The 25,411-nt window shown below is 27.1% G+C and overlaps 1 protein-coding gene across 7 annotated transcripts; it reads right to left on the bottom strand.

Moving 5' to 3' along the window:
• Positions 1-737: 737 nt before the first annotated feature.
• Positions 738-24,622, bottom strand: LOC101238528 (uncharacterized). 7 transcript variants are annotated; one of them, XM_065790792.1, is made up of 12 exons: positions 24,444-24,622; positions 13,512-13,553; positions 12,368-12,463; positions 11,133-11,258; positions 7,553-8,019; positions 5,069-5,255; positions 4,418-4,453; positions 3,640-4,002; positions 3,146-3,541; positions 2,483-2,923; positions 1,929-2,138; positions 738-1,553 (listed from the first exon to the last, which is right to left on the bottom strand). In XM_065790792.1, exons 1-12 carry the CDS (start codon positions 24,601-24,603, stop codon positions 1,180-1,182), a joined length of 2,898 nt encoding a protein of 965 aa, XP_065646864.1. In that variant the 5' UTR covers positions 24,604-24,622; the 3' UTR covers positions 738-1,179. The 7 variants fall into 7 exon arrangements, with proteins under 7 accessions (XP_065646864.1, XP_065646865.1, XP_065646868.1 ...); XM_065790793.1 differs by lacking the exon at positions 4,418-4,453; XM_065790796.1 differs by lacking the exon at positions 12,368-12,463 and having other exon boundaries at positions 24,444-24,621.
• Positions 24,623-25,411: the final 789 nt, after the last annotated feature.

Here is a 25,411-nt window from a genome sequence, read left to right as displayed (position 1 = left end):
CCAAAACCCTCAAGTTGATGTATCTATGTTGATTGTAAAATCAACTACGACTAAATCTTACTTAGTCGATGTGTACACTTCATTAACAGAGTAGTTACAGCCTGTTAACCTGTTGCAAGTTGCAAGAAAATTATATTTATAAAATAATATTTTTGAATGTATAATATGTGTTTGTGTGTTAAAAGGTATTATATATGTTATCAGTTTACACACACGCACACACAAAAATACTATTTTTTAGTTTTAATTCACACACAAAATATTCTGCAAGAATATAACATGTACCAGGTACAAAAACAGTTTTTTTCAGTCTAAAACAGACTGAAAAGTACTAATTAATTAACTCAAAGAAGCTCAGAAAACTATTGACATTATTATATCTAAATTCGTTTTGTATTTTGTAAAATTTCTACGAACCCGGCCTAAAAAAATTAAAAAACTTTTTTTTAAGGCGGGGTACAAAATTTCTGTGTAATATTGAGGGGAGGGGAAGGGGGAAAATTAAGTGTTACGATGCAAAAAATGTCAAAACTGCGTGGCATAATTTATGGACGACCATATTTTATATTTTTCAAAAATTGACGATTGTGTCACCTCCCCCCCCCCCCCTCACTTCGAAATCCGTGTAGTCGGCCCTGCTAATGCAGACAACCAATTAACCAGACTCCCACTTTTTCGTCCCTCTTAAAAAAAAATATAAGCAATAATAAAGTCAGATTTAAAAGCAAAAAAACAACTTTTTTAAGTTATATAACTTCATTTTAATTACACACAAAATTCGGTTAAAACAACGAACAATTAGTAACAAAATATCTACAAATTTTTAACCAAAATTATAATTCTGTTAAACTCTTTTGTTTAGAATAAATTAAACAATAACAATAAATGAATGAAAATGAATAAAACATAACTGAATGAAGCGTAATTGCTGTTGCTATAGTGAGCAAAGTTAATAAAAACCTAGTACACATGTAAGTAAGAAATATAATTCACAAATCTCGATATATAAAAATAAACTGTCGCTTCAAAAAAAACTAATTCCGTTTTTTTCTTTAATTCTGTAATGACTATAAAAGTTGAATTTTCAGTGAGCCAATCAAAATCAATCAAAAGCTTGTTTTGAGCCAATCAAACTGGTTTTTTGCAAACTAATTAAAAAACATTTGTAAAATGTTTTTTCTATTTTTTTCTTTTTAAAAACTGCATTTCTTCTTCAGTAAATTTCTGAGGTTTTTCTGGTATAGAGCTCCGTTTCTCAGAAAGAGCTGGAATTTGATCAATAAACTTTGATAGAGCATCTACTATTTCTTTCTGGTCAACTTGACCAACAGTTTCTTTTTCTTCATCGTTATCGTTTGTAGAAACACCCAGAGGAAACGTAAATAAGTTTGATTTTTTTGGTGCAATATCCTCTTCCGATGGAATGATTTCAACTAACTCTGTAAAAGACCGATGAAGACCTCGTTCACATTTTGGGCCATCAAAGTGAATTGGACATTTACAAATATTTCCTCCAGCGCAAAATCCGCCATTTAAACATGGTTCATCACAATCTAAAAATATTTATTTGGTTTTCTTACACCTAAAGACACAACTTCTGTATTCAAATAGTTATACTTATTTAAATTGTTATTTTTATAATAAAGTGTTAAACGCCCATGAATTCAATGCCCAAACCTAAATGTGCTTAAGTTTAACATTGATTATTAAACAACTGTCTTACTTTTATAACAGTATAACATATATATATATATAATTATAACTAATATAACAATATATATATATATATATATATATATATATATATATATATATATATATATATATATATATATATATATATAATTATAATAATATAACAATATATAAATATATAAATATATATAATTATAAAAATATAATTATAATTAATATAGCAACTTATTTACCTTTTCCTATAAAATCAAACGGTTTTACAAAATTTTGTTCTTTCGGAAAAAAGACAATTTTTGGTCTTTGATTTTCTTTAATTCCTAATCTTGTAATCGGTATCCTTCCAAGTTCAAATTCCAATTGATCAATATCGTGTTCACGTGGTGGGTAGTCAATATCAGGTGATGGCAACGGTTGACGAAGTGGCTTTGTAACATGAAGTTGAACTTAATACAAATTTTGTTATTAAACATGGTAATGATAATCTTATAGTATATAAATATGTTAATAATAAATTATAATAATATATATATATATATATATATATATATATATATATATATATATATAATATATATATATATATATATATATATATATATATATATATATATATATATATATATATATATATATATATATATATATATATATATATATATATATATATATATATATATATAAGTTTATTTTAAAACTAATATACTTTATTTAAACCTTTTATATTTTTCATAAATTTAAAATGAAGGGGTAATATTTAATACAAGCTCAAACAAAAAATGATAAATACCTTTAGGAATTTTAACTGGTTCTTGAGTTGACTTTTCAAGTTGTCTCATCATCATTGTAACAATTTGGTTGATGGGCCATGGTAGACCTGGCATAGGTTTTCCCTCTTCTATGTCTTTTGCTGCTGGTGAGTCTGGAGGAGGCAACGGTAAAAATATTTCTTTTACCACTTTAGGTTTTCTTCTTTCTAACGGTAAATTAATTGGTCTTCTCTGCTTTATTTTGTTAAAGATAGGGAAAGGAGGTTGGTTACTAAATAACTGAGATCCTTGGATAATATTAATAGGTATAGGACGGTTTAAAAAAAAAGGTTTTTTAACCAGTTTAAAGCTGGGTCTTTTGATGATTTCAATAATCCTTGGAGAACCAAAAAACGGATTTTGCTGCTGTAGTGGAGCAAGTGGTCCAGCAAACTTTACAAATGATTCTTTAGCTTTTTTTTCTAAGATAGAATAACTTTACCATTATAACTTTTTCTATGATATTAAAACCATTTATAGTTTTTATATATATATATATATATATATATATATATATATATATATATATATATATATATATATATATATATATATATATATATATATGTATATATATATATATATATATATATATATAATATATATATATATACACATACATATACACGTATATATTTATGTACCATTTAATTTTTTTTCAATCCTTTTTAAATCGTTTCCTATATCACTTATAGATACTGCAAGAGCGTCCACTTTACTTTTGGTTTCTGCAAGATCGCCGTTTAATGCTTCAATTCCTCTACTGTTTGCTTGAACTTTATCCAATAGCTCTCTATTTATATCGCTTGATGGTTGGCTGGGAACCACAGGTAAAGAAGCAGGTAACTGCAAGTTGTCAACTTCATCAACATCTTGATCGTCTTCCTCTTCATCACTTTTTGTATTCTTCTGGTTTACCGGCATTTCAGAATCAGGAGCATTAACAACTGGCTCTGGGGTTCCTTGGTTATTTTTTAATGGATTGTTTGGAACTGTTTGGAAGTCAATATCTGATCCTTTTGGAAGAGAAAGACTAGATGCTAAAAAAAAAATTTTCTACCTTAAAAATCAAAAATACTTGTTGTTTGCTTTTTTAAAAAATTAAAAAAAGATTGGTCTGTAAAATAGATAAACTCACCTGTTGGAAGAACTGTATTATTTTTATCTGAAATAAACCCATCATCGTCGTCATCACCTTCTTCATCTAGTTCTTGATCAGCTGGTCCACTGTTTGCCACAATAGGCGCTTTTGATTGTTTTTGGTTTGACATTTCGACAGCTGTGGTTTTGACCTCTTCATTCAAATGTTTTTGATCAGCAACATTGTCAGGTTTTTGCTTATCTTGTTTATTGTTCAAATTTAATATGTTTACACCGAAATTATCTGGAAACGGACTGGATACAATTGGATGTTGGGGAAACGGAGGAAATGCAGACACAGGTGTTAATTTTTGGTCTTTATTATAATTACTTGGCATATTTAAATTCGGCTCATTATTTCCTAAAAGAAAGGAGAAGTTTAAATGTTATTTAAAATGTTTATGATTCTCAAAAGCGTCAAATTTGTACATTATCCTTTATACATTATCTTTTATACATGCCCGTACCGTAGGGGAGGGGAGGGGGGTCATCGTGTGCAATCAACCTTGAGCAAAAATTTTATTTGCTATTCTATATATATATATATATATATATATATATATATATATATATATATATGTACATTTATATATATATATATATATATATATATATATATATATATATATATATATATATATATATATATATATATATAAGTGCACATAGGAATGTGTATTGAAAATAGATCATGCTTCAACAAACAAGTTTTGAACAGCAAAACAATAAAAGTGTATGAAATAAAAATATTGTAAAAAAAATTATAAAGAACTTACCAAAAGCATCAAAAGGATTTATAGTAAATACCGGTACTTAAAGAGAGAAAAAAAAGATTCTTGTAAAATAAACCAAAGGCATAAATTAAATTTGTTATAAATATTTAAGTTTATATATGCATATTTAAAAAAGAAAAAATCAGATAAGTGTTTTTACTATATATATATATATATATATATATATATATATATATATATATATATATATATATATATATATATATATATATATATATATATATATATATATATATATATATATATATATATATGTATATATATATTATATATATATATATATATATATATATATATATATATATATATATATATATATATATATATATATATATATATATATAAAGTAGTAGAAAATCACTTAATAATTTTTTTTTTTCATTAAACACTGTGTTTCATCAATAAAGACTTATCAGGAAAAAAAAATTTTTTTTTTTTTTGAAGAGTCTTTATTTTTAAGTATTCCTACGAATCTATTAAATGATTCTATATTAGTAGAAAATTGTTAAACTATTACCACATATAAATATTACATTAACTGTTATGATATAAATTTTTATTCTTTTCAATTAAAGTTATTTAGTTGATTACGTTGATTACTTATTTAAAAATAATTTAATTAAAAAGCCTTACTTGTTCCAAAACTCGCTTTAACTTTATCTTTTTTCGTGCCATAAGATTTTTTGTCGGCCTTCAAGGAGTCAGTATAGCCTTTAATAACATATTTTTTGGGAGCTTTTTTATGCAGCTTCGATTTTTTAACTTGATTGTCTTCTTCTGTATTTTTATCTTGACTTCGATTTGCAGGAACATTGTTTGTCTAATTTAAAACAAAAACTTGAAATATTTATAATAACAGTATATATTATTTATTAAAAATATTAAATATTAATATTTTTAATAATAAATTTACAAACCTCACTAATAAGTAAATCTAATCCCTCATCGACCTCAATGTACTGATTATCAAACATTATTTTTACCCTAATTCTAAAACGTACGTAAAAATAAGCAATTTTACTTGTCAGCTAATTAAAAAAAAAAAATAATATTAAATAATTACGCATTTTATGTTATCTGCGTAATTGTATTGGATTTGAAGATATGCCGACGGCGTTTTTGTGTAAGCAATCAAAAAAACGGTTACGGTTAGCGTCGCATTAACACCAAAGTAACACTTTGTTTTAGTTATATTTCTTAATAACATCTGACCTTGTAAAACTTTAGTTTATTGAACTGGAATTGTTATGTATAAAAAATAAAAGTCGGACTTTTATTAATACTTATTTAAACTTGTCATTAGTATCATGTAACTATAGTAATATCATGTAACTATAGTAATATCATGTAACTATAGTAATATCATGTAACTATAGTAGTATCATGTAACTATAGTAATATCATGTAACTATAGTAGTATCATGTAACTATAGTAATATCATGTAACTATAGTAATATCATGTAACTATAGTAATGTCATGTAACTATAGTAATATCATGTAACTATAGTGCTACTATTTTTATTTTATATTTTTATTTTAGGTCTACCAATAAGACCTAACGGTCTCGTCACAAAGCACCGCGAAAAAGCATTTAACAAGGAAGTTCATTCCTTCTTTACCGATGACACAAAATATGTTCAGAACTCGCTCGAGCCCATCTAAAGCAAACGCTATAACCATTGCGCCACAGTTTCTCTCAAAAGTATCAGTTTTAATTAATACTAAATATATAGATTACTAGTTATTATTAACACGTTTTAGTAATGTTGGCTTCTTAGTTTAAAACTTAAAGTGATAATTTTTTTCAGTAAAATTATTTTTTTGTCGGGTATGCAAAAATCTCCGTAGGTATTGTAAAGTAAAAATCACAATGCCCATATTGGCATTTTGGTAGTGCAAGGTCAACTTAGTGTAATATTTACTATGACAATATTGGTCACGTCAGATCAATGTTGATTAGTTTTCAATTATATGTAAATATGATTTCAACTTCAAAGTAAATGTCAACAAACAACTAGCTGTAACGCTCGTTGACCAAATTATAAAAAATGTAATGGACATACTAAAGTGTGCTGTTAAAGTAAAGACTTCATTTATACAAAATTTTCGCTATAAAAATTTTTCATAATAGTACTCATAAAAATGCATCTAGAAATACAAACTTTTAAGCAGGGCTTAAAAAATTTTAAGCAGGGCTTTTAAGATTTTAAGTTTTAAGAAATTTTAAGAGTCGGAGTCGCGGAGTCGCGACATTTTTAGCGGAGTCGGAGTTGCTAAACAAAATCGCGACTCCGACTCCAATAGTAAAACTCTTCGGTATCGCACGTGCATGTACAAAATATTCAATTAACCTTATATTCATACTAAACCTTAAAGACCTTTTCGTAAATTTGGCACAAAAAATTTTTTTAACTTTTCGCGTAATATTTTTTAAAGATATCAAAGATTTTTTTCAAAGAGTCGGAGTTGGAGTCGTACTCTGAAAATTTAAACGACTGAAGTCGAAGTCGGTACTTTTTTTTTACGACTCCACACCCCTGTTTTTAAGGTACTTTTCAATTAGAATTAGAAAAAGAATAGAGTGTTCAATTTCCAAGAAAATTTACAAGGAAATTCACCCTTTATTTTTAAAGAGTGCTTTAAAAATAAAAATAAGATTTTGTAATTCAAATAAAAAAAAAATTTAGTTTCACTTTGATTAATCCCTCGCTTTCAGGAAAAAAGTATAATTTTTATCACAAATTTTAAGGCTAACAAAAAAGCAAAAACAAAAAAAAAACATGTTTTAGCAAATTGTTGATAATCTTGATTGGAGGAGCGCTTACTCACCATTTTCTAAACGCCTGTTAGAAAATGAAGCAAAGGCTAAGTAAAATGAAAATTTCTAGGCTAAGACTATCTCAAGCTCAATTAATAGCATCCTAAAAGTTATAGTTTAAGTGAAAACATATAGAAGCGTTTAATATATCAAACATAATTTTTTTAGTTTTAATACTAAACTGGCCCCTATATTTAATTTTAGATTGTCTCTTTACATATACATAACAAAAAATATGTAACATTAAAAATAAAATAAATAAAACGTAACCCGTAATATCATTTAAAAAAAATTTACTTTAGGGTGAGTAATGCTGCTTCGTTTGATATCTGCAGTTGCTTCTTCGAAGGTCATTGGAGTAACAACACGATTTTGAAGTTGTCTTTTGGTAGAGATTTTTGCTGTAAGAATATTTTCTAAGGCTTTTGATATTGGTCCTTGATAGAGAATAATTTTAGGAAAGTGCGATTTTTTTGTTTTTTTAGCTGATTTTTTTTTCGAATTTTTTTTCTTATTACTTTTTTTCTTCTGAACTTCTTTGATTTCAGTCACCTTATGCTTTTTAATAGAGTCATCTACGTTGTTTTCAACGCTGGATTCCTGGAACTTCAAAACGTTAGTTTTTTCCGGTCTTACAATTTCAGATGAATCTCCTATTACCTTATTAAAATTACTTGTTGTTGATGCGTTGCCCTGAATGTCAACGGAGATTGTTTCCATGGGACCAATTGGTTGAGCTTTTACAAATGAGGACATTTGCTTATCTGTCAACAAAAAAATAATCTAAATTTTAACAATCAGTTTTATTTTATTTTTTACTAACGATAGGGGAAAACGGGGCAGGATGGTGAATGGGAAAAGATGACTTTTTATACAACAACTCAACAAAAAAACTTAAAAATGGGTAAAAACGAAACTGTATTTACATCTTGTATTCTTAAATGCCAATTCGTTTTTTTAAATATTATTAACGCAATTTTATACGCTTAAGTGTACTTTTTGCGCTTAATAAAAAAATACCTCAGTTTCTGTTAGTCTTTTTTTCAGGAATTTTTTTTGCAACCGGTGTTCATTTTGTGTTTATTTTGTGTTACTTTAGTTAGGGTAGTTATTGATATTCAAAATTTTATAAAATTGGAGTCAGAAATTGCAAAATAAATCATCTTGTTCCGGTCATATGACCAGATGACAAATTTATGAACTTTCTATTTTAATTTTTATTTAAAATTTTTCTACTTGTAAACTGAAAATTCATGAAGGCAATAATCGTTATGAAAACATAAAAATACCGACAATTATTAACCCTGAGTATTTGGTGTAAGTTTTGAAATAACTCAGGGTTTCAAAACGTTTGCCATCTTGCCCCGTCTTGCTCTTTATATTATCAAATCTATTTTACAGTTTTATTACATTTTCAAAAAATCTCACACTTTTTTTAGAAGCTTTCAGAGGTTAAAGATAAACCTATTTATTATTATTCTCTTTCTCATTATATGTATATATATATATATATATATATATATATATACGAATTCGTTTATTCATAAATCTATAGATATACGAGTTCGTTTATTCATAAATCAAAATTTACAACTACAAGCAGCATAAATAAAATAAAAAAATTTAGATTTTTAAACATTATAATATATTAAGTCATAAAAGTAAGCACCAAACACTACTATGATGACAATAACTTAACCACCCTTATATATATATATATATATATATATATATATATATATATATATATATATATATATATATATATATATATATATATATATATATATATATATATATATATATATATATGTATATATATATTAGGGTGCGTCAAAAAACAACATTTTTGAAAATCATCTGTAACATGTACCTTCATCTGTTCTTTATAATAAAATAACACTGGGTTAAAATTTTTTTCAGTGGTACTTCAACCATACTTCTTTAAATTTTTAATGGGTCTTCAATAATCATAAAAATTTTTTTTCCTCAAAAGTATCGTTGTTAAGTCTTGTTGAAAATCGAAAATTAAAATTTTAAAAATAATAATCTTTTTTTTAAGAAAAACATTGAAAAAAAATATAACAAAAAAATTGGGTAAAAATGCACATTTTATCATTTTTAGTTAGAAAGTTTCAAATGCTATTTAGTATAATCTAAAAGTAATAATTTTTTTTATAAAATGATTATTATTTTTATACAAATTCCTTTCATTTGAGACCTAACAAGAAAAAAAAATTTTATTAATATTAAATGACCCATTAAATGTTTAAGGGTCTTGAGACACCCCTAAAAATATTTTTTATTCAAAAAAAATTTTAAACCTAGCGTTATTTTATCATATAGAACAAATTAAAGTGTACTCTGCAGACGTTTTTTAAAAGTATTGTTTTTTGAACCACCCTAATACTTATACTTTTTGGTTTCAAAGTCATTTTTGTTGTTGTAAAAAAGAGTATGAACAGGGTGATTTAAAGGTAATGTAGAGTGATTGAACATATATGAAGATATTAGTATTAAAATAGCTTGTAGCTTTGTTAGGTTAATATACATATTTTTTAAATTTGCAATTTAAATAACTTAACACTTGCGTTATATTTTAATAAACCTAATTTTGAACCAATCAAATCTGTTACCATTTTGCCGCGTAATAGTTGTTGCTTATTTCAACATCTAAATGTGAGTTATCATCAATTGGTTGCACAAAGTGTTATAACAGAGATTATACTATTTTAATTACATTTAAAATATAATCAGTTGCCGCTAAATACCTAATTATTATTAATTAATTTGTTAAAACTAGTTTTTTAAAAACTGATAACCTGATGATTACTAACCAACTGATAATCTGATAATTTACTAATTACAATTAACTACGACAAAATAACTTTTTAGCAAACTATAGCTACGTAAATCTTATTAATAAATTCGACCTAGATACTCCGTAGCGCTAACATTGAATGCGCTTGTTAAGAAAATGCAACATTTAGTTTATACACTAAACTATTTTGTGTGTGACTTTTGAGTCAAATATATAATAAATACATCTTACATATAAATGGACTACACTGCATTAGCATCTAGCATTGCATGATAAAAAGCATTCGTTCTTAATGAACTGGGTGTATATGTGGATGCATTTTATTTCATTTTATTTCATCCATTGAATGATGTATGGCATTATTACTTCAATTATTTTCATGTTTTTTTTTGTTTTTTATGTTTTGTTAATTCATCTCCCTAAAGCCCAGAAGGCCACTACAGACGAAAAGGCTACTTAATTGTGGTTATAACCCTCCCTCAACTTTATAACTCCGAAACACGAACCTTGAAAAACAAGGCCGCTGCGCGGTAAAACAAGTTAAGCGCGGTACTACCAGGGACGTGGACGTAACTGTAAAGTTTATTGTTATTATTTTATTATATATATTATTATTGATTTATTGCAATTTATATTATATTGTTGATTATTGTTGAGTTATTATGTAACATTATGCAGAGTCGTTTCTAATTTATGTATTTATACATTATGTAGTTTGTAATTCATACTTTGTGTTTCTCATTTCTAATTTTACTTATTAACATTATACTTATTAACATTATAATTAAAAAAAGTTGAGTTTTTGACACTAGTGGCGGTCCTTAGTGGGATTAATTTGAGTATAAAATTATGAGGTGATAGCTTTTTATAATAAAATAAAACACAATTTTTGCATTTTATTTTGATTGACTTAACACTGGTAATACGTACTTTAGGTATATAAATAAACACACAAACTATTAATTAAAAATTTTTCATAAAACTTATATTAATCATTATAAATTAATAAATTTAGTAAAGTTATGTAATATTGGAAAAAAGCACACAAAAACCAACTTTTTTTAAAAAGCCCATCATTTTTTAAAACAGAGGTCTCTATCAGTTTTCCAAAATGGTCTGTAATTTTATTACTTGTGTGGCTGGTCAGCTTTGATACAATGGTATGCATCACTTGACGTGCTCCTGAAAACGAAGTAGTATGAAATTCAGAAAATGAAATAGTGATCAATTCATCAAAGCAATACAAAGGGTTCAGGATCCAGGAATGTTGAATTTAAAAAAGTAACTGAAACACAAATTGAAACCAAGAATTGAACTCGTTTTCTTCATATTTTATAATTTTTTAAAAATTTGTGGATGTCAGTTATTAAACACTGTGAATTAATTAGGTTACTTAGACGTTACTAAGACGTTGGTTGATCAATTTTTTAAAATCTTTTTTTTGTTTTTTGTTTTTTGATTTTTTGTCATATAACATTCTTGTATATTTTATTGCACCACGAAAATGTTAGTTGAAGGCCAAGCCAACAAAAATGCTAGTTTAGCCGCAACAAATTAATAACATAAAATTTAAAGGGATTTAGAATTTATTTTGAAAATATAAAACTTATTTGTTTCATGAACCCTCCATATTACAAATATTCTTTTGATTTGTTTTGTGTAATGCGTAAATTTTGTTATGCTCTGTTGACTGTGCTAAAATTTAATATAAAATGTTATAAATGTTATATATCGATATAATTATAATAAACATGCTTATAAATGAACATGTTAGCTAATGAACGTTATGAGTGAGTACGATCGATATTTATAAATTATCAAATTAATTAACAATAAAGAAAAATAAGAAACTTAACGTTGTTTATTTTGTCGACGTTATATTGTATAACGTCGACGTTATATTGTATCGTATTCAAAGATAAAAAAGAATAAGATTAGTAAGAACGCCAAGGTAAGAAGAAGTGTACTGTCTTTTAAAGTTATGTCAGCAAGCTGTCGGGTGTTTGTCAAACGTTATCTTGTTGAGGGCAACAGACACTAACTAAAGTGCGCTATTATGTTTCTGCTTTCAATATCAGGCACTGACTATATTTTGGAAAAGAAAGTATTTGCTAAATCCAAGTTTCATTTAAGACAGTACTCTTCTCGTTCTCTTGGTCGCTCATGACTAAACCTCTTCACCCAGTCACCATTATTTTTAGGTGTATAACTGTTCTGCAACCATAAATATTGGAGATTTTCAGACCAAGTCAAAAGGTTTAGAAAGACCAATCAGAAGAGAATTTGAGTACCTCTGTGACGCCAATATTTCCATAATTTACGCACCATTGGTAGCCACTTTGCACTTAACTTGTGCGCCTTCTTATGAGATCGTTTAATCCGAATACCTGTTAATGTACATGAATCTAATTTTTTGAAAATAATACTTTAATAAAACAATTAAATTGACTAATTGTTTTAATGGATATTGAGATAAAAAGAAAACAAACAGTCAGTACTCAGCAAACATTGTTTTAGTGTATTTGCAGTGGACCTATATAGACATTTTTTAGCGGTTCATTGGGGTTTTGTTCATCGGTATTTAATGGACCATTAGTGGCAGCCCCTGTAAATGGTAAATTGATAAATTTCTGACGTTTTAACATTGGCTAATCATTGGATAACTACTTTTGGCGGCTGCCACTAATGGTCCACTAAGTAACCAATGAGCGAAACTACAGTGGTCCGCCCAAAATTTCCGTATAGATCCACTGAAACTCCATTATAAAATGTTTGCTAGGTAGGGTTAGTAAGGAATGGTTAAATAACTTTGTCAAGATTTAAGTTAATCATTATAAAATACTTACTAAGGATTGGTTTGGAAAAAAACGAATTGCACCTCTAATTCGAATTCAAGCACTATTTCCCAGCAAACATTGTTGTAGTTTGCAGTGGACCTATATAGGCATTTTTTAGCGGTTCATTGGAGTTTTGCTCATCGGTTACTTAGCGGACCATTAGTGATAGCCGCTATAAATGGCAAGCCAATAACTTTCTATTAATACTTTACACTTTTGGCAACTGCCAATAATGGTCCACTAAGTAACTGATGAGCAAAACTACAGTGGTCCGCTCAAAATGTCTATATAGGTCCACTAAAATTCCACTATAAAATGTTAGCTGGGTTTATTGTAACATACTTGTCATAAATTAATTTAAAAGTTATTATTGTTGAGTTAAATTTAATCAGCAAAATAACTGTTTTATATTAATTAGTTTTATTATAGTGTTGGGTGCTATAAACATTTTTTTGCATATTTTATTGATTTATTTATTTGCATGTATTATTTATTTTTTTATGCGCTTTTTAAAAGTTGTAAATTTCTTTTTATAATAACCTTGAAAAATAGAAAAACTTTTGAAAACATTCATTAAGAGAACAATTTTTTAAAATACCTGAATGCAAAATTCCATTGGTATTCTCTTTCGTTGAGTTCACTACAATTATACATACACTCATATATATATATATATATATTTATACATATATATATATAAATATATAAATATATATATATATATATTTATATATATATACATATATATATATATATATATGTATATATATATATATATATATATATATATATATATATATATATATATATGTATATATATATATATATATATATATATATATATATATATATATATATATATATATATATATATATATATATATATATATATATATATATATATATATATATATATATATATATTAGGATGCATGTGCGATGCAAGTGTATGTAGTTGCATTTTTACTTAAACAATATTTAAATAAAAATTGTGTTTCTAAATGTGTATGCAATTAGTTTGAAAATTTAAAGATTAAAAAAAAATAAAGTAAAATGGAGAAATACTGAACAGTGGGGGAAAATGAACACTTATGAAAAGATAATTTTGTTTAATTTTGTTTAAATTCGGTTAAAATAAAAATGTTTAATAATTATTTTAGTTCTAAATTGTGGAGAATTTTGCACTTTATCTTAAGAAATAAAAATAAAATAACTTCAATTAATAATTTTCAGATGCCAGAGGGCACTGGCCCCCCTCCCTTACTTTTTCTCTAAAAGGCCTTTTTTTTTATATTTTAGAAACTTCTAGATATAGAGAACTTTTTTTAGAAATTGACGATTTTGTCCCTCTACTTTGAAATCCACGTTGTCGGCCCTGGCATGAGTATTTTTTTTTTTTAATTTTATTATAATACCAACGAAAAAATATTGGAAATAAAATGAAATAATATTGAAGTAAAAAGATATATTTGTAGTAAAAGTTATGCTGATTAAGAATCCTTTTTCGGAAATGAATTTGTTATTTTCTGAAAAGTTATAACGGAGATACGGAAAAGTCATGTTTTCGGGTAAAAGCTGAACACAAATAATTTTCGCACTTGGGTATTATTCGCATCAAATTAATTAACTTTTTAACTCTATTAATAATTATCTTTTTCTATTATTATTATTCCTTATTCTTTACTATAATTTACTTATAAAACAGCCTCTATATAGATGTTGGTGTTTAGGTGGTCCGTCAAAATTTTTAGGTGGTCCGTCAAACGCTGAATATACAACTTCACCGTCAGGATTGATGGAAGATAAAAGATTTGTGCAAAGGATGAATAAGTTATTTATACCAAAAATTAAAAAAGTCCAGGCACATATGTGTTAGTATTGGATGGTCATAACACAGATGTAACATGTTGAGTTGCACTAACGTGCATTGAGAACAATATCAAGTTAAATGTTTACTAGCTCACTCCTCTCACATACTTCAGCCATTTGAAGCGGGAGTATATTGTCATGTCAAAGCGCTTCGGCAAAACTATTACAACATCATTATGCAAGCACATTATACAGGAGTTTATCAAAAGAAAAATTTGTTTAACTTCAAGCCAAGGTTTAGTGGTGAAGTATTTACGCGAAGTAACTAGAGGATTTCAAAATACTGGTTTATTTCCACCTGATGTAAGCAAAATTGATAAATCTAAATTACAAATTGCTGAAACATTTGAAACACCTTAAGTTTGTGTAGTTGACAAAGTCAAACTAGACAAACTCAATCTAGACAAACGCAACCTACACAAGCTCAATCTAATAAAAATCTTAACGCACCATTTTAATCAACGCAACATTATTTGCAACTTATTGACTGAAGTATGAAACAATAATTTGTCCTGTGACACCAGCATTGATACAAGCATTACTTTGACTTGAATATCTTTAAAAGAACATTTTTGAGTCCAAAATGTCAATACAAAAAAAAATATATATATGTTAACACAAAGAGTGGAGTGTGAATGCCTAAACGAAGCTGAAATTCTAAAAAGGCTACAACAAGCTGAAGAACTAAAACAAAAAAAGCGCAAACTTGCCTTAATGTTGATGATGGGCTTGAGTTACAACTTTCAAAGAAGCAAAAAATAAACAATTCTGGACAGCAACAAAAAAACTCCGAAAAATGCTGAAACTTGTGGAATGAAAATGAAAAAAATAAAAATTATAAATGGTCTACATGTGAAAGTACAAATTCCAAAAGCTGGTTTTGTCAAACATGTTAATCTAAAAAAATATAATAATGGTGAAGAATTTTATTGTATAAAAAAATGTCGAAACTTGTAAAATCTCTTTTTGTTGTATATTAATCTTATCATTTGTAAAATAATCCTATCTTTTTGTAAATTAATTGTTTTTATTATAATTAAGTAACCTCCGCCTCCCTAGAAGTATCTACGTACTTAACCTACCTACCCAACATTTTATAATATTTATTTAAGTTTAGTGTTTCCTTACTTTTATAACTGACCCTATGCCCCACATCTCATATTAGCTATTTAGATACCCCCTCTCTCCCATCCGAGCGTACATACTTTATGAACAATCCCTAACATTTGTCTTGGTTTAAACTTAATTTTAGCGTTTTCTAGTTTTTGATGCAATAAATAGTTTGTAAAGTTGTTTATGTTTTTAGAGCAAGTTTTTTCCAAAATATTTTCCGAGAACTCGGGAGTTATCTTATTTTGTAATTGTAGTATTTTTGGATATTAATTTGTTGTAAAGATAACTAAAACGATATATAATAGAGAAATGCGATTGTTTTGTTAACTTTTTTGAAAAGTTTAATAAAACAAGATCAAGTTTATATTTTAGCATAAACAACAAAATTTGTTGTATGTTAATTTTATAAACATTTAGTGCATTAAAAAATTGTAGCAAATATTCAGCATGGTTGAATATCTTTGTTAAAGACTATTCTTGCGGCATGTTATTGATGTCAATAAAATGAAGCTAAGTTTGAATCTATGGGTACTTGTCCATGCTATATTAACATACATACAATTAATTTGTATGAAACAGAAATATTGTTAAGTAACATTTTTAATGTCATATTTTTTTATTTTTTTTAAGAAGAATAGCGTGCTCAACTGCTTACAATGCTTTTGATAGATTAATAAGGGTTCCTAGAATTTTCTGTTATCGAACGAGTCATTTATGCTATTTACAAGATCTAAGATTGCAGGTTTTATTAAGTGTTGCTTTTGAAACCAAATTGTTTTTCATTTAAATTATTGTTATTTGTTAGGTAATATAATTTATTGTAAACTATTCGTTCAATATTTATAGAAAAGGCATGAAGAGTTTGAGTCTATAGTTATAATGTGAAAATGGAGTTTGTATCTATGGGTACTTGTCCATGCTATATTAACATACATACAATTAATTTGTATGAAACAGAAATATTGTTAAGTAACATTTTTAATGTCATATTTTTTTATTTTTTTTAAGAAGAATAGCGTGCTCAACTGCTTACAATGCTTTTGATAGATTAATAAGGGTTCCTAGAATTTTCTGTTATCGAACGAGTCATTTATGCTATTTACAAGATCTAAGATTGCAGGTTTTATTAAGTGTTGCTTTTGAAACCAAATTGTTTTTCATTTAAATTATTGTTATTTGTTAGGTAATATAATTTATTGTAAACTATTCGTTCAATATTTATAGAAAAGGCATGAAGAGTTTGAGTCTATAGTTATAATGTGAAAATGGTTTTATAGTTTTAAATATTGGTATATCTTTTGCAATTTTTAATTTATCTGAAACAGCTGCTGCTATAATAAAATATTTAAGCATTTTAAAGATTGCTTTATTTATTAGCGGAAAACTTATAACTAAATAGCTGCTAATCTCATCGATTTCTTGTGCTTTGTTCATTTTTAGGGAGTTTATTTTATTTTATTTGGGAGTTTATTGCATCCTCGAGCTCTTCATGTTATAGTTCATTAATTTTACTTCAATATGTACAGTAGCGAAAAAAATAAATAGATTGATGTTCAATATTACTGCTGCTTATCAATATTACTGCTGCATAGATTTCTGATGCTAAGTTAATTTTTATGAAGTTTTTTGCAACTTTGAGTTCTTCATTACGTAGTCCATTGAATTTTAGTTAGTTATGTAGATCTGTAAGGTTTCAAAAGAAGTATTTGGGCATTGAATTTTGGACGCCATGTTAATGCCAATGTTTGCAAAAAAACTGTTGAAATGTTCGGGATCAGAATATTAGCCATACTCTGATGCATTCACAACAATTCTATCAGATATTTTTTTTTGTAATTTTTCACCAGTTATTTCTATCGTGATCGAAATATCGGTTTGGCTCAGTACCTTCCGGCCGGAATTACTTAGCAATAATTCGAGAAATACTCAACGAAATAATACCAAATTTTTTTATAATGAAATTTATTGTATCATTTAAAGTGTTTTTTTTTTATCAATTTGTACAGATTTCAGAAGACGCTTAGAAAGTATTCGAAAATTATTAGGAGTAGGTGCCATCCTGGGTCTTGTTTTCAGTAACCTTTTTCGATGCTGCTATCCATTTATGCTTGAACTTTTTGTCATCTTTCGCTGATTTCTTGCTTTTCAATAAGATAACAACTCAACAAAATTCTTTAACAATTTCAGATTTGTTGCTTTTCAACAAAACAACAGCTTAACAAAATTCTTTTACAATTTCCCAGTAACTCTCAATGACGCTCATTTTTTTTCTTAAGGTATTATCGCAAGTCTGGTTATTTTTGAAGAAAAATAAATTCAACGTTCTGTTATAAATTTCTTATTAGAAATATGTTAAGATTATACACTTATGTTGTAAGTTTGAATTTATACTTATATACAGTTATTATATATTTCACAATAAAAAAATGTATTAATTTATGGTTAACCTAAAGTAAAGAAACGTACTATTATTTTTTAATACCATCATTAGTTTTGACCCAAAAAAGCGAAAATGAAGTTAAAAAAATACATTTTTGTTGATGTAAACATGCGGATTAAGGTGGTAATATGATCAAAAATATTTTATGATGATTTTGAATATAACTTTTTTAACATTTTAAGGCTTGCTGAAACAATAGAATTATTTTCCAATTATATAAATCTTTTATTTCTTATTTAAAGTATGAAGTATTCCTTCTAGGCAACGGCGTAGCAACGAAAATAAATATCATTTACTGATTCTTATTAAACTACTAAAGCAAAATTTTATTAAAAATTTTTTAGAAATTACTGAATGCTATTTCAAAAATCAACTGTGCATCTAACACCTTGTTGAAACGTTTGATATAGAGCAAAGCCGACTACAATTCAATCTCTAAATATATTGCAACTTTTGACTGGAATTCGGCTCTTGACGGGTAAACGATTTCCAACAAATACCAACTATTCATCAAAAAAATATAACAAAATAACATCACTATACGTTATAGATCCCTTCAACAACCATTCCTTATACTTTGAAGCACAACACGTAGGTGACCGAACACTTGAAGCCACGAAACACATCTCTACCTTAAAGCACTAACCCTACACTCAGCGACTATCAAGATTAAACCTGACAACGCTAACTAAACAACGAGCAAGAGAAGATCTCATTGAATAATACAAAATTAACAGCAAAATTGACATAATTAACTTCGCAGTCTCTCAACGTTAACCAAACTCAACGTCATCAAAGTACAGTTTAAACAACTCAAAGCACAACTTGTTTCATCAAAGTACACATTAAACAACTCAAAGCACAACTTGTTTGAAATTGCGTGGAAAGAAATACAAACCGTGTGGTCAAACCATGAAACACTTTAACCAAAAACGTGGTAAATTCAACTAGTATAAATAACTTCAAACATGAATTACCATTATTATAGCACTTAACTGTAATTTGAAAGTTAAAGACTATTTTCATTCCGAGGCTGTATTTTCATCATAGAGAGGACTGGCGTCCCGCTCTTCAACAATAGTTTCTAAATTTAATTGATTGTGAATAAATTAAATTAAGTTTGAATTTTTTTCTGCCGAAAAAATAATAAAAATAAACCACTTGCGTGCTAATTTCTGCTTATGAGTTGTGAAGTTCTACTTCAAGTTTATTGAAAGCTAATGTTATCTATAAAAGTTATTGATGATAAATATAGCCAGAGAAAAATTATTTATCATTGTTTTTTTTATTTTTTTAGTGTATATTAACATAAACATATTATTTCTATTTGTACAAAACGAATACTTGCATTTTGAGGAGTAATAAAATTAGTTACTCCAGCGTATTTTAAAAATAATAAACATTTAAAGAAAATCAAATTTTTTTAATTTTATCACGAATTAAAGACATTTTTTTACTTTTTTGGAACCATTGATGCACTTTACGCTTTCTTTTCTTGTTCAACCCAGCGCTGAGAAAAGCTCAATGCCATTGTAACTGTGGCTTTGAAATCTGACTCCACTGCTAGGTGGAGCGCAAAAATGGAATCAGGAAAACCTGTCAACAGATATCTCAAGGAAATAGAGGATATTCTCCAGAACATAATAAACAATTAAGCGACGTAAAGCATCTGTATAACCGTATATTAACATATGATTAACATATGAATGCGTTTAAATAAAGTTGGGTCTTAGGTCCCAGCATCCTGATATGAATTTTTATTGTGCAGCTTTGGATTTAGAAGTTTTCCAAATTTATTTTTATGATGAAAGAGAAGTGCTAGTTATCGTCTCACTGAATACATGAATTCGAATTTGCAATATACGGGACATTAAATTTGAAATACTGCAAAGAAAAAAGAAAAGATTAGATAGCGAAACATTGAGAGATATTTGATAGTGAAACATTGAGAGATATTTGATAGCGAAACTTTTCGCTATCTCGATCGGCTTAAAAAGGAATAAAAAGAGTTAAGAAGAGAGAAAAAACCTAACAACCGCCATCATGAATTTCACGAATTAAAAAGTAGAATCATTCGTGTGTTAAAAGTTAATGAAAATTTTTAGAATTCTTCATGATATGGAAAGGTTGTGTTTTAAAGGCAAAACAAGCTATTTGAAAGAGCTTTGTAGAAAATTTATGAAAACCTACAGTTGTGTTATGGATAGGCAAGTATTGTATGAAGAAATATTTGATTTTAGATTGCTCCTAACAAACTGTTTCTAAAAAATACCAAGATCAGAACAATTAATTTATCGTTCAGTATGCAGATGTATACGTTTTTCCTAATATGCATATAACATTACAAATATTGCTGACAATTGCAGTTTCTAGTGCCAGTTGCGAAAAATTGTTTAGTAAATTAAAATTGTATCAATTTTAATTTTCGTATAAAAAATTTTGTATAAAAATTTGCCTGCATGGGACAAATTCGATTATATAATCTTGCTTTGCTGAGCATAAAACAAGAAACGACCGAAATTAACTTTGATAACATAATCAAATAAATTGCATCAGCAGTACTAGAAAGATAAATTTATAATACAATGTTAATAGATTTAGTTTGTGTTCTTTTTACCCAATTTTAAAGTAGTTTTTTACAAAATGAAACGGAAGCAACTTATCGTCAAAGAGGGGCGCATGATTGATATTTCACCGGACGCCATTTAACCAAGGTACGCCACTGCTTGTAGGTAGATAGGTTAACTTTATTTTTGTTTTTTAAATATTTGGCGTAGCGTTTTTTTTTGTTTTTACAGATTTTTTTACTTTTCAAATATATTATTTAAATTTCGTTTACTTCCATTTTGTAATGGTTATTTTAGTATTTGTGCCCTAATGTGTCTTTAAAACTTTAAACAGAAAATTAATAATTTTTTTTGTAAATTTTGCTATTACAATTGTAATTTATTCTTGCATCTTGATTTATAAAAGGTAAGTTGGGAAACGATCCGAAATATTAGTTTCAGCTAAACCTGTTTTTAGATAGGAAATCTAGAAATGAATTTGTAAATTTGTTATCTATAGCAGAAATTAAAATTGGGCTTATTCGCATAGGTTTGTTGATGATTTAAATTTGATGATTTGTTGATGAATCGGAAAATTTAATTCTGAAACATTTTAAAGTATTAAAATATATTTAGTAGTCGTAATCTTTACGTATTTTAAATGATGTTTAGATCGCCGATGCAGAATAAGGATTTTTTGTTCTCTATTTGTTTTCAAAAAGACATTTTTTTCGTAATATATAAAAGTTTTCAAACTTTTATATATTACTTTCAGGCGGTTTGTAACAAGTGGAAACATTTTTATATTTGGTATTGGTGGTTTCTATGGTAAGGACCTAGCTATCGGAATCAGAAATAGATTCATCATAGCACCGAGTTTCTATCAGGCAAATCATACTAAATTAATAACTGCTATCAGTTAGGAAGTGTTATTTTTATAAAAATTTTTGTTAATACTTCTTATATTTTATCAGGGAATTTACAAATTCCAAGGTTGTTTTATTGCTCAATATGCAAATAAATAAGTTAAACTTGTTTTGCTGTACGATTGTTGATACATCTTGGATGTAAAACAAAGATGGAATATAATTTTTGCTGTGTTCGGAAATTTTGAAGAGTGATTAAGTGCATTCCTTTCTAATACATCAAGCTTTTGCATTAGAACGTCTTTATAATGACAAAGTTCAAGACCATATGTAAGTACCGGAACCGTATCCTCGCAGTCGGAAATACATCATCACCTTTACCTCGAACAGCTACCATTTTAGTTACGGGAAAACAAACATTCTTTCGGAAACGCCAACACTGACGTAAACAAAAGAAGTCTGTATAATGCCCAAGGGTTGTTGTGACTTAAGATGTTTTTAATGCACATATACATAAGAATATAAATACACACACAGATATATTTATATATATATATATATATATATATATATATATATATATATATATATATATATATATATATATATATATATATATATATATATATCTGTGTGTGTTTTGTAAGCTGGTTTTGTTGTTTTGAATCAACTCTGGTGACTAAGAAGGAGAATTGTGTTTTCAAAACAACAAAACCACAGCTCAATATCATGTGAAAAACTTCCTGCATCTAGCCACAGACAAAATATTTATAAGCATATAACGCTTCGTAATATCCCATGACCTTGAAAGAAAAAATTTTAGGATGTTTTATTAAGTAATGATAAGTATTGAATTCATGGCCATAAATAATGATAAGTATTGAACTCATGGCCACTCAAATGGGTCATCTTTCCAAGTATTTGCAAGAAACTTGTATGGACATTGGTTGATTCCAAGCATTGCAAGTTTGTTTATATACCTTTCTGTATTCATAAACCGGAATCTCTTTTTTTAAACTTTTTAATTTACTTTTTCATACGAATTCTCCAGCTTTATTGACTCACTTATCATTTGTTTTACCCCACCCAACAGGGTAACCATTTGCGCTATTGAAATTTTGCAATGCCACTTAACTTTCCGACTGCAAGGATTGTGCTCTTTTCTAAAAGTGTATTATATGCAGAAGAAAGAAAAACCATTATATGAAAAAAAAAATTCAATTTGAAGGTTGTCTACTTGTCCGGAATACCATCCATATATAGATGGTTAAGCACCAAACCAGCCTATACAAAAAAGTTGAAAAGAAATCTGTTTATGTTAAAAAATGATTTATGTAGTGTTTCTTTACGAACACCAATATACTAAACTTAAAAATTTTAAGTGCACTGAACTGCAATTACTTTTAATTTTTTTTGGTTTAGTGGCTTTTGTTAAAAACTTTTAAACTGTGCGTCTAATTATCTCATTTCAACATATTCTAAGGCATTAAAGTGTATTTATGTTAAAAAAGAAAAATGTAAAACGCGTTTGTTAAATATATATGCAGCAAACCTTGAGTAAATATTTTACTGCATTTTAAAAATTTGCTTTTGCTGCTTCCTTTTTTTTACTTCTTACCAGAGCTTCCTTCTTCATTTATGAATACCAAAACTTCATTTATGTATAATCCAGTTTCTCTAAGAAGCTTTATTGCGTTGAGAATTTTGTTTTTGTATTGGAAATTTAAAAGTCTTTATACTTTTGTTCTTGACTTATTATCTTTAAGTTGACCAACGCTCGTTCTATCACCACTTACCTAATTTTTTCAGTTGTTTTTTAAAAAGCTCTTTACCTCTTTTTTGCGATTGTCCCAACCTTTTCCAAGTGTTCCTTGTGTGTCGTGTCTATCAATTTTGTTTAGGTTTCTATCTATTTTCAAGTTTTTTTCTCCTTTCAAATCTATAGTTTTTTATATAATATATTTTATGGTTACAGTATTTTTTATCTGTGATAATTTTTCTGAGGTTTTGTCTTCTTGAAAACTGAAACTGTCTTCAATGTAATTTATATCTTATTATTCGATATTCGAAATTTTCCATTTACTGCAACTATTAACTTTCTTTATCGTACTTAACTTATCGGTAATAACTTTGAGGTTTGCACTGATTATCGAAGTCAATGTTTTTTTTCCTGATCTATAAGTAATTCTTTTCTTTTTAAAATACCTTTTTCCCGTTTTTATTCGTTTTTTTTTAATGATCTTCGTCGTGTTTTTCATTTTTAACGTAAAAAAGTTGAACTTTTTCACGAAAAATGTTCACCATAATGCTCACTGTGCAAAAAGGGTTCTTTATTTATGAGACGGTGTTTATGTTTTACTGTTAAAATGCGGTCGAATTACCTAAAAAGCTAAATTGCATAAAACGTAACCAACTTTTTTTTAATTTGAAAAATTTTATAAAGCTGTTATTTTTTCGACTGTCATTTTTTACAGTAATTTTATAAAACAAATAATTGTCGTCCCTGACGTCCCCACGCTTATATCTTTTTAAAGGCAGCCTTAAAACTTTCAAATGAGCAATGATTATGCAAATACAATAAATGTATGAAGCAATAACAAATATGCATGCAGCACAAATGAATAAGTGCGTTTCAAAGGCAAACTATATAAATATAATTTATACAAAAAAGTATTTTTTACATATATTTTACCTACCTTTTTTATTCATCATTGTTAGGTTATCATCGTATCCTGAACCAGACTCACTATCTTCGGAATAATTAGCATAAGTGCTTGATAATCCGTAAATGATGCATAAACATACTATTAGTGCTTTCATTGCTTTTCTAGATCCACGAATATTTTTAAAACTCATAAATATTAAATTCTTTCATTTATTTTTTAATACATTAAATTTTATTAAAAGTTTATTTAGAATTAAAATTTTATTTTTAATGAAAGTAAAAACAAATTAATAAATTTTTATAATAATTAATTATAAATTAGATAAAAAATAATTTTTTTTTATCACTATATCATATAGTTGTCGGTATTTTGCTTTTTTATTCCTGATGTTAGGTGTTGGCTACACATTTTGGTTGAATAAGTTTTATACTCATTGTTGCAGACGGAATTGCTACTAAATCTAATTAATCAGTTTAATGGACCAAATATTCTCACCAAATTCAACCTGAGAATTTCAAGTAGTTGTTTACTATATTCTTTTACTTTAATTCTTTGAAATTTACTATAAGTTAATTTTAACGAACTTATTTTTTATAAAAACAAACAATAGTAAATATTGCCATGAATAAATAACGTAATCAGTACGGATTTTCAATTTAAAAACAAAATCAAATTATATTTTTCCTCCAGTACTTCAGTACAAACAAATAAACTCTCGGAGTGTTTGTTTGCAGTTGAGTGCGCTCGTTAATTTTCAGTGATTTTTTCAGAAAGGTTCCTGGTGCGCATGAGCTGTGAGATGCACAGTAGAACGCCTTCGTGCACAAGAAATTTTCAAACGCAATTAGTTTAAAACTAAAACAAAACGCGGAATTTGATTTTTTGCAGAAAAATTCATTTTAAAATATCAATTACTTCTCATTCTTATTTCATATACATATATAGAAATAGAAGGGGGGTTTTAGTACACTTTTCACTTGGTTAGGGTGTGTGCGGCT

The sequence above is a fragment of the Hydra vulgaris genome, chromosome 02, assembly GCF_038396675.1.
Source record: "Hydra vulgaris chromosome 02, alternate assembly HydraT2T_AEP".
Taxonomy (NCBI): domain Eukaryota; kingdom Metazoa; phylum Cnidaria; class Hydrozoa; order Anthoathecata; family Hydridae; genus Hydra; species Hydra vulgaris.
This window is presented reverse-complemented; position numbering and strand designations above follow the sequence as displayed.

What these genes read in the sequence shown, in the direction of transcription:
- LOC101238528 (XM_065790792.1), bottom strand. Translation starts at nt 24,603, where the DNA reads ATGAGTTTTAAAAATATTCGTGGATCTAGAAAAGCAATGAAAGCACTA. An exon ending in AACAATGATGAATAAAAAAG is followed by an intron (nt 13,554 to 24,443) that starts GTAGGTAAAATA and finishes GTATAATTGTAG; the next exon opens with TGAACTCAACGAAAGAGAAT. An exon ending in GTTTGATTTTATAGGAAAAG is followed by an intron (nt 1,554 to 1,928) that starts GTAAATAAGTTG and finishes AAATATTTTTAG; the next exon opens with ATTGTGATGAACCATGTTTA.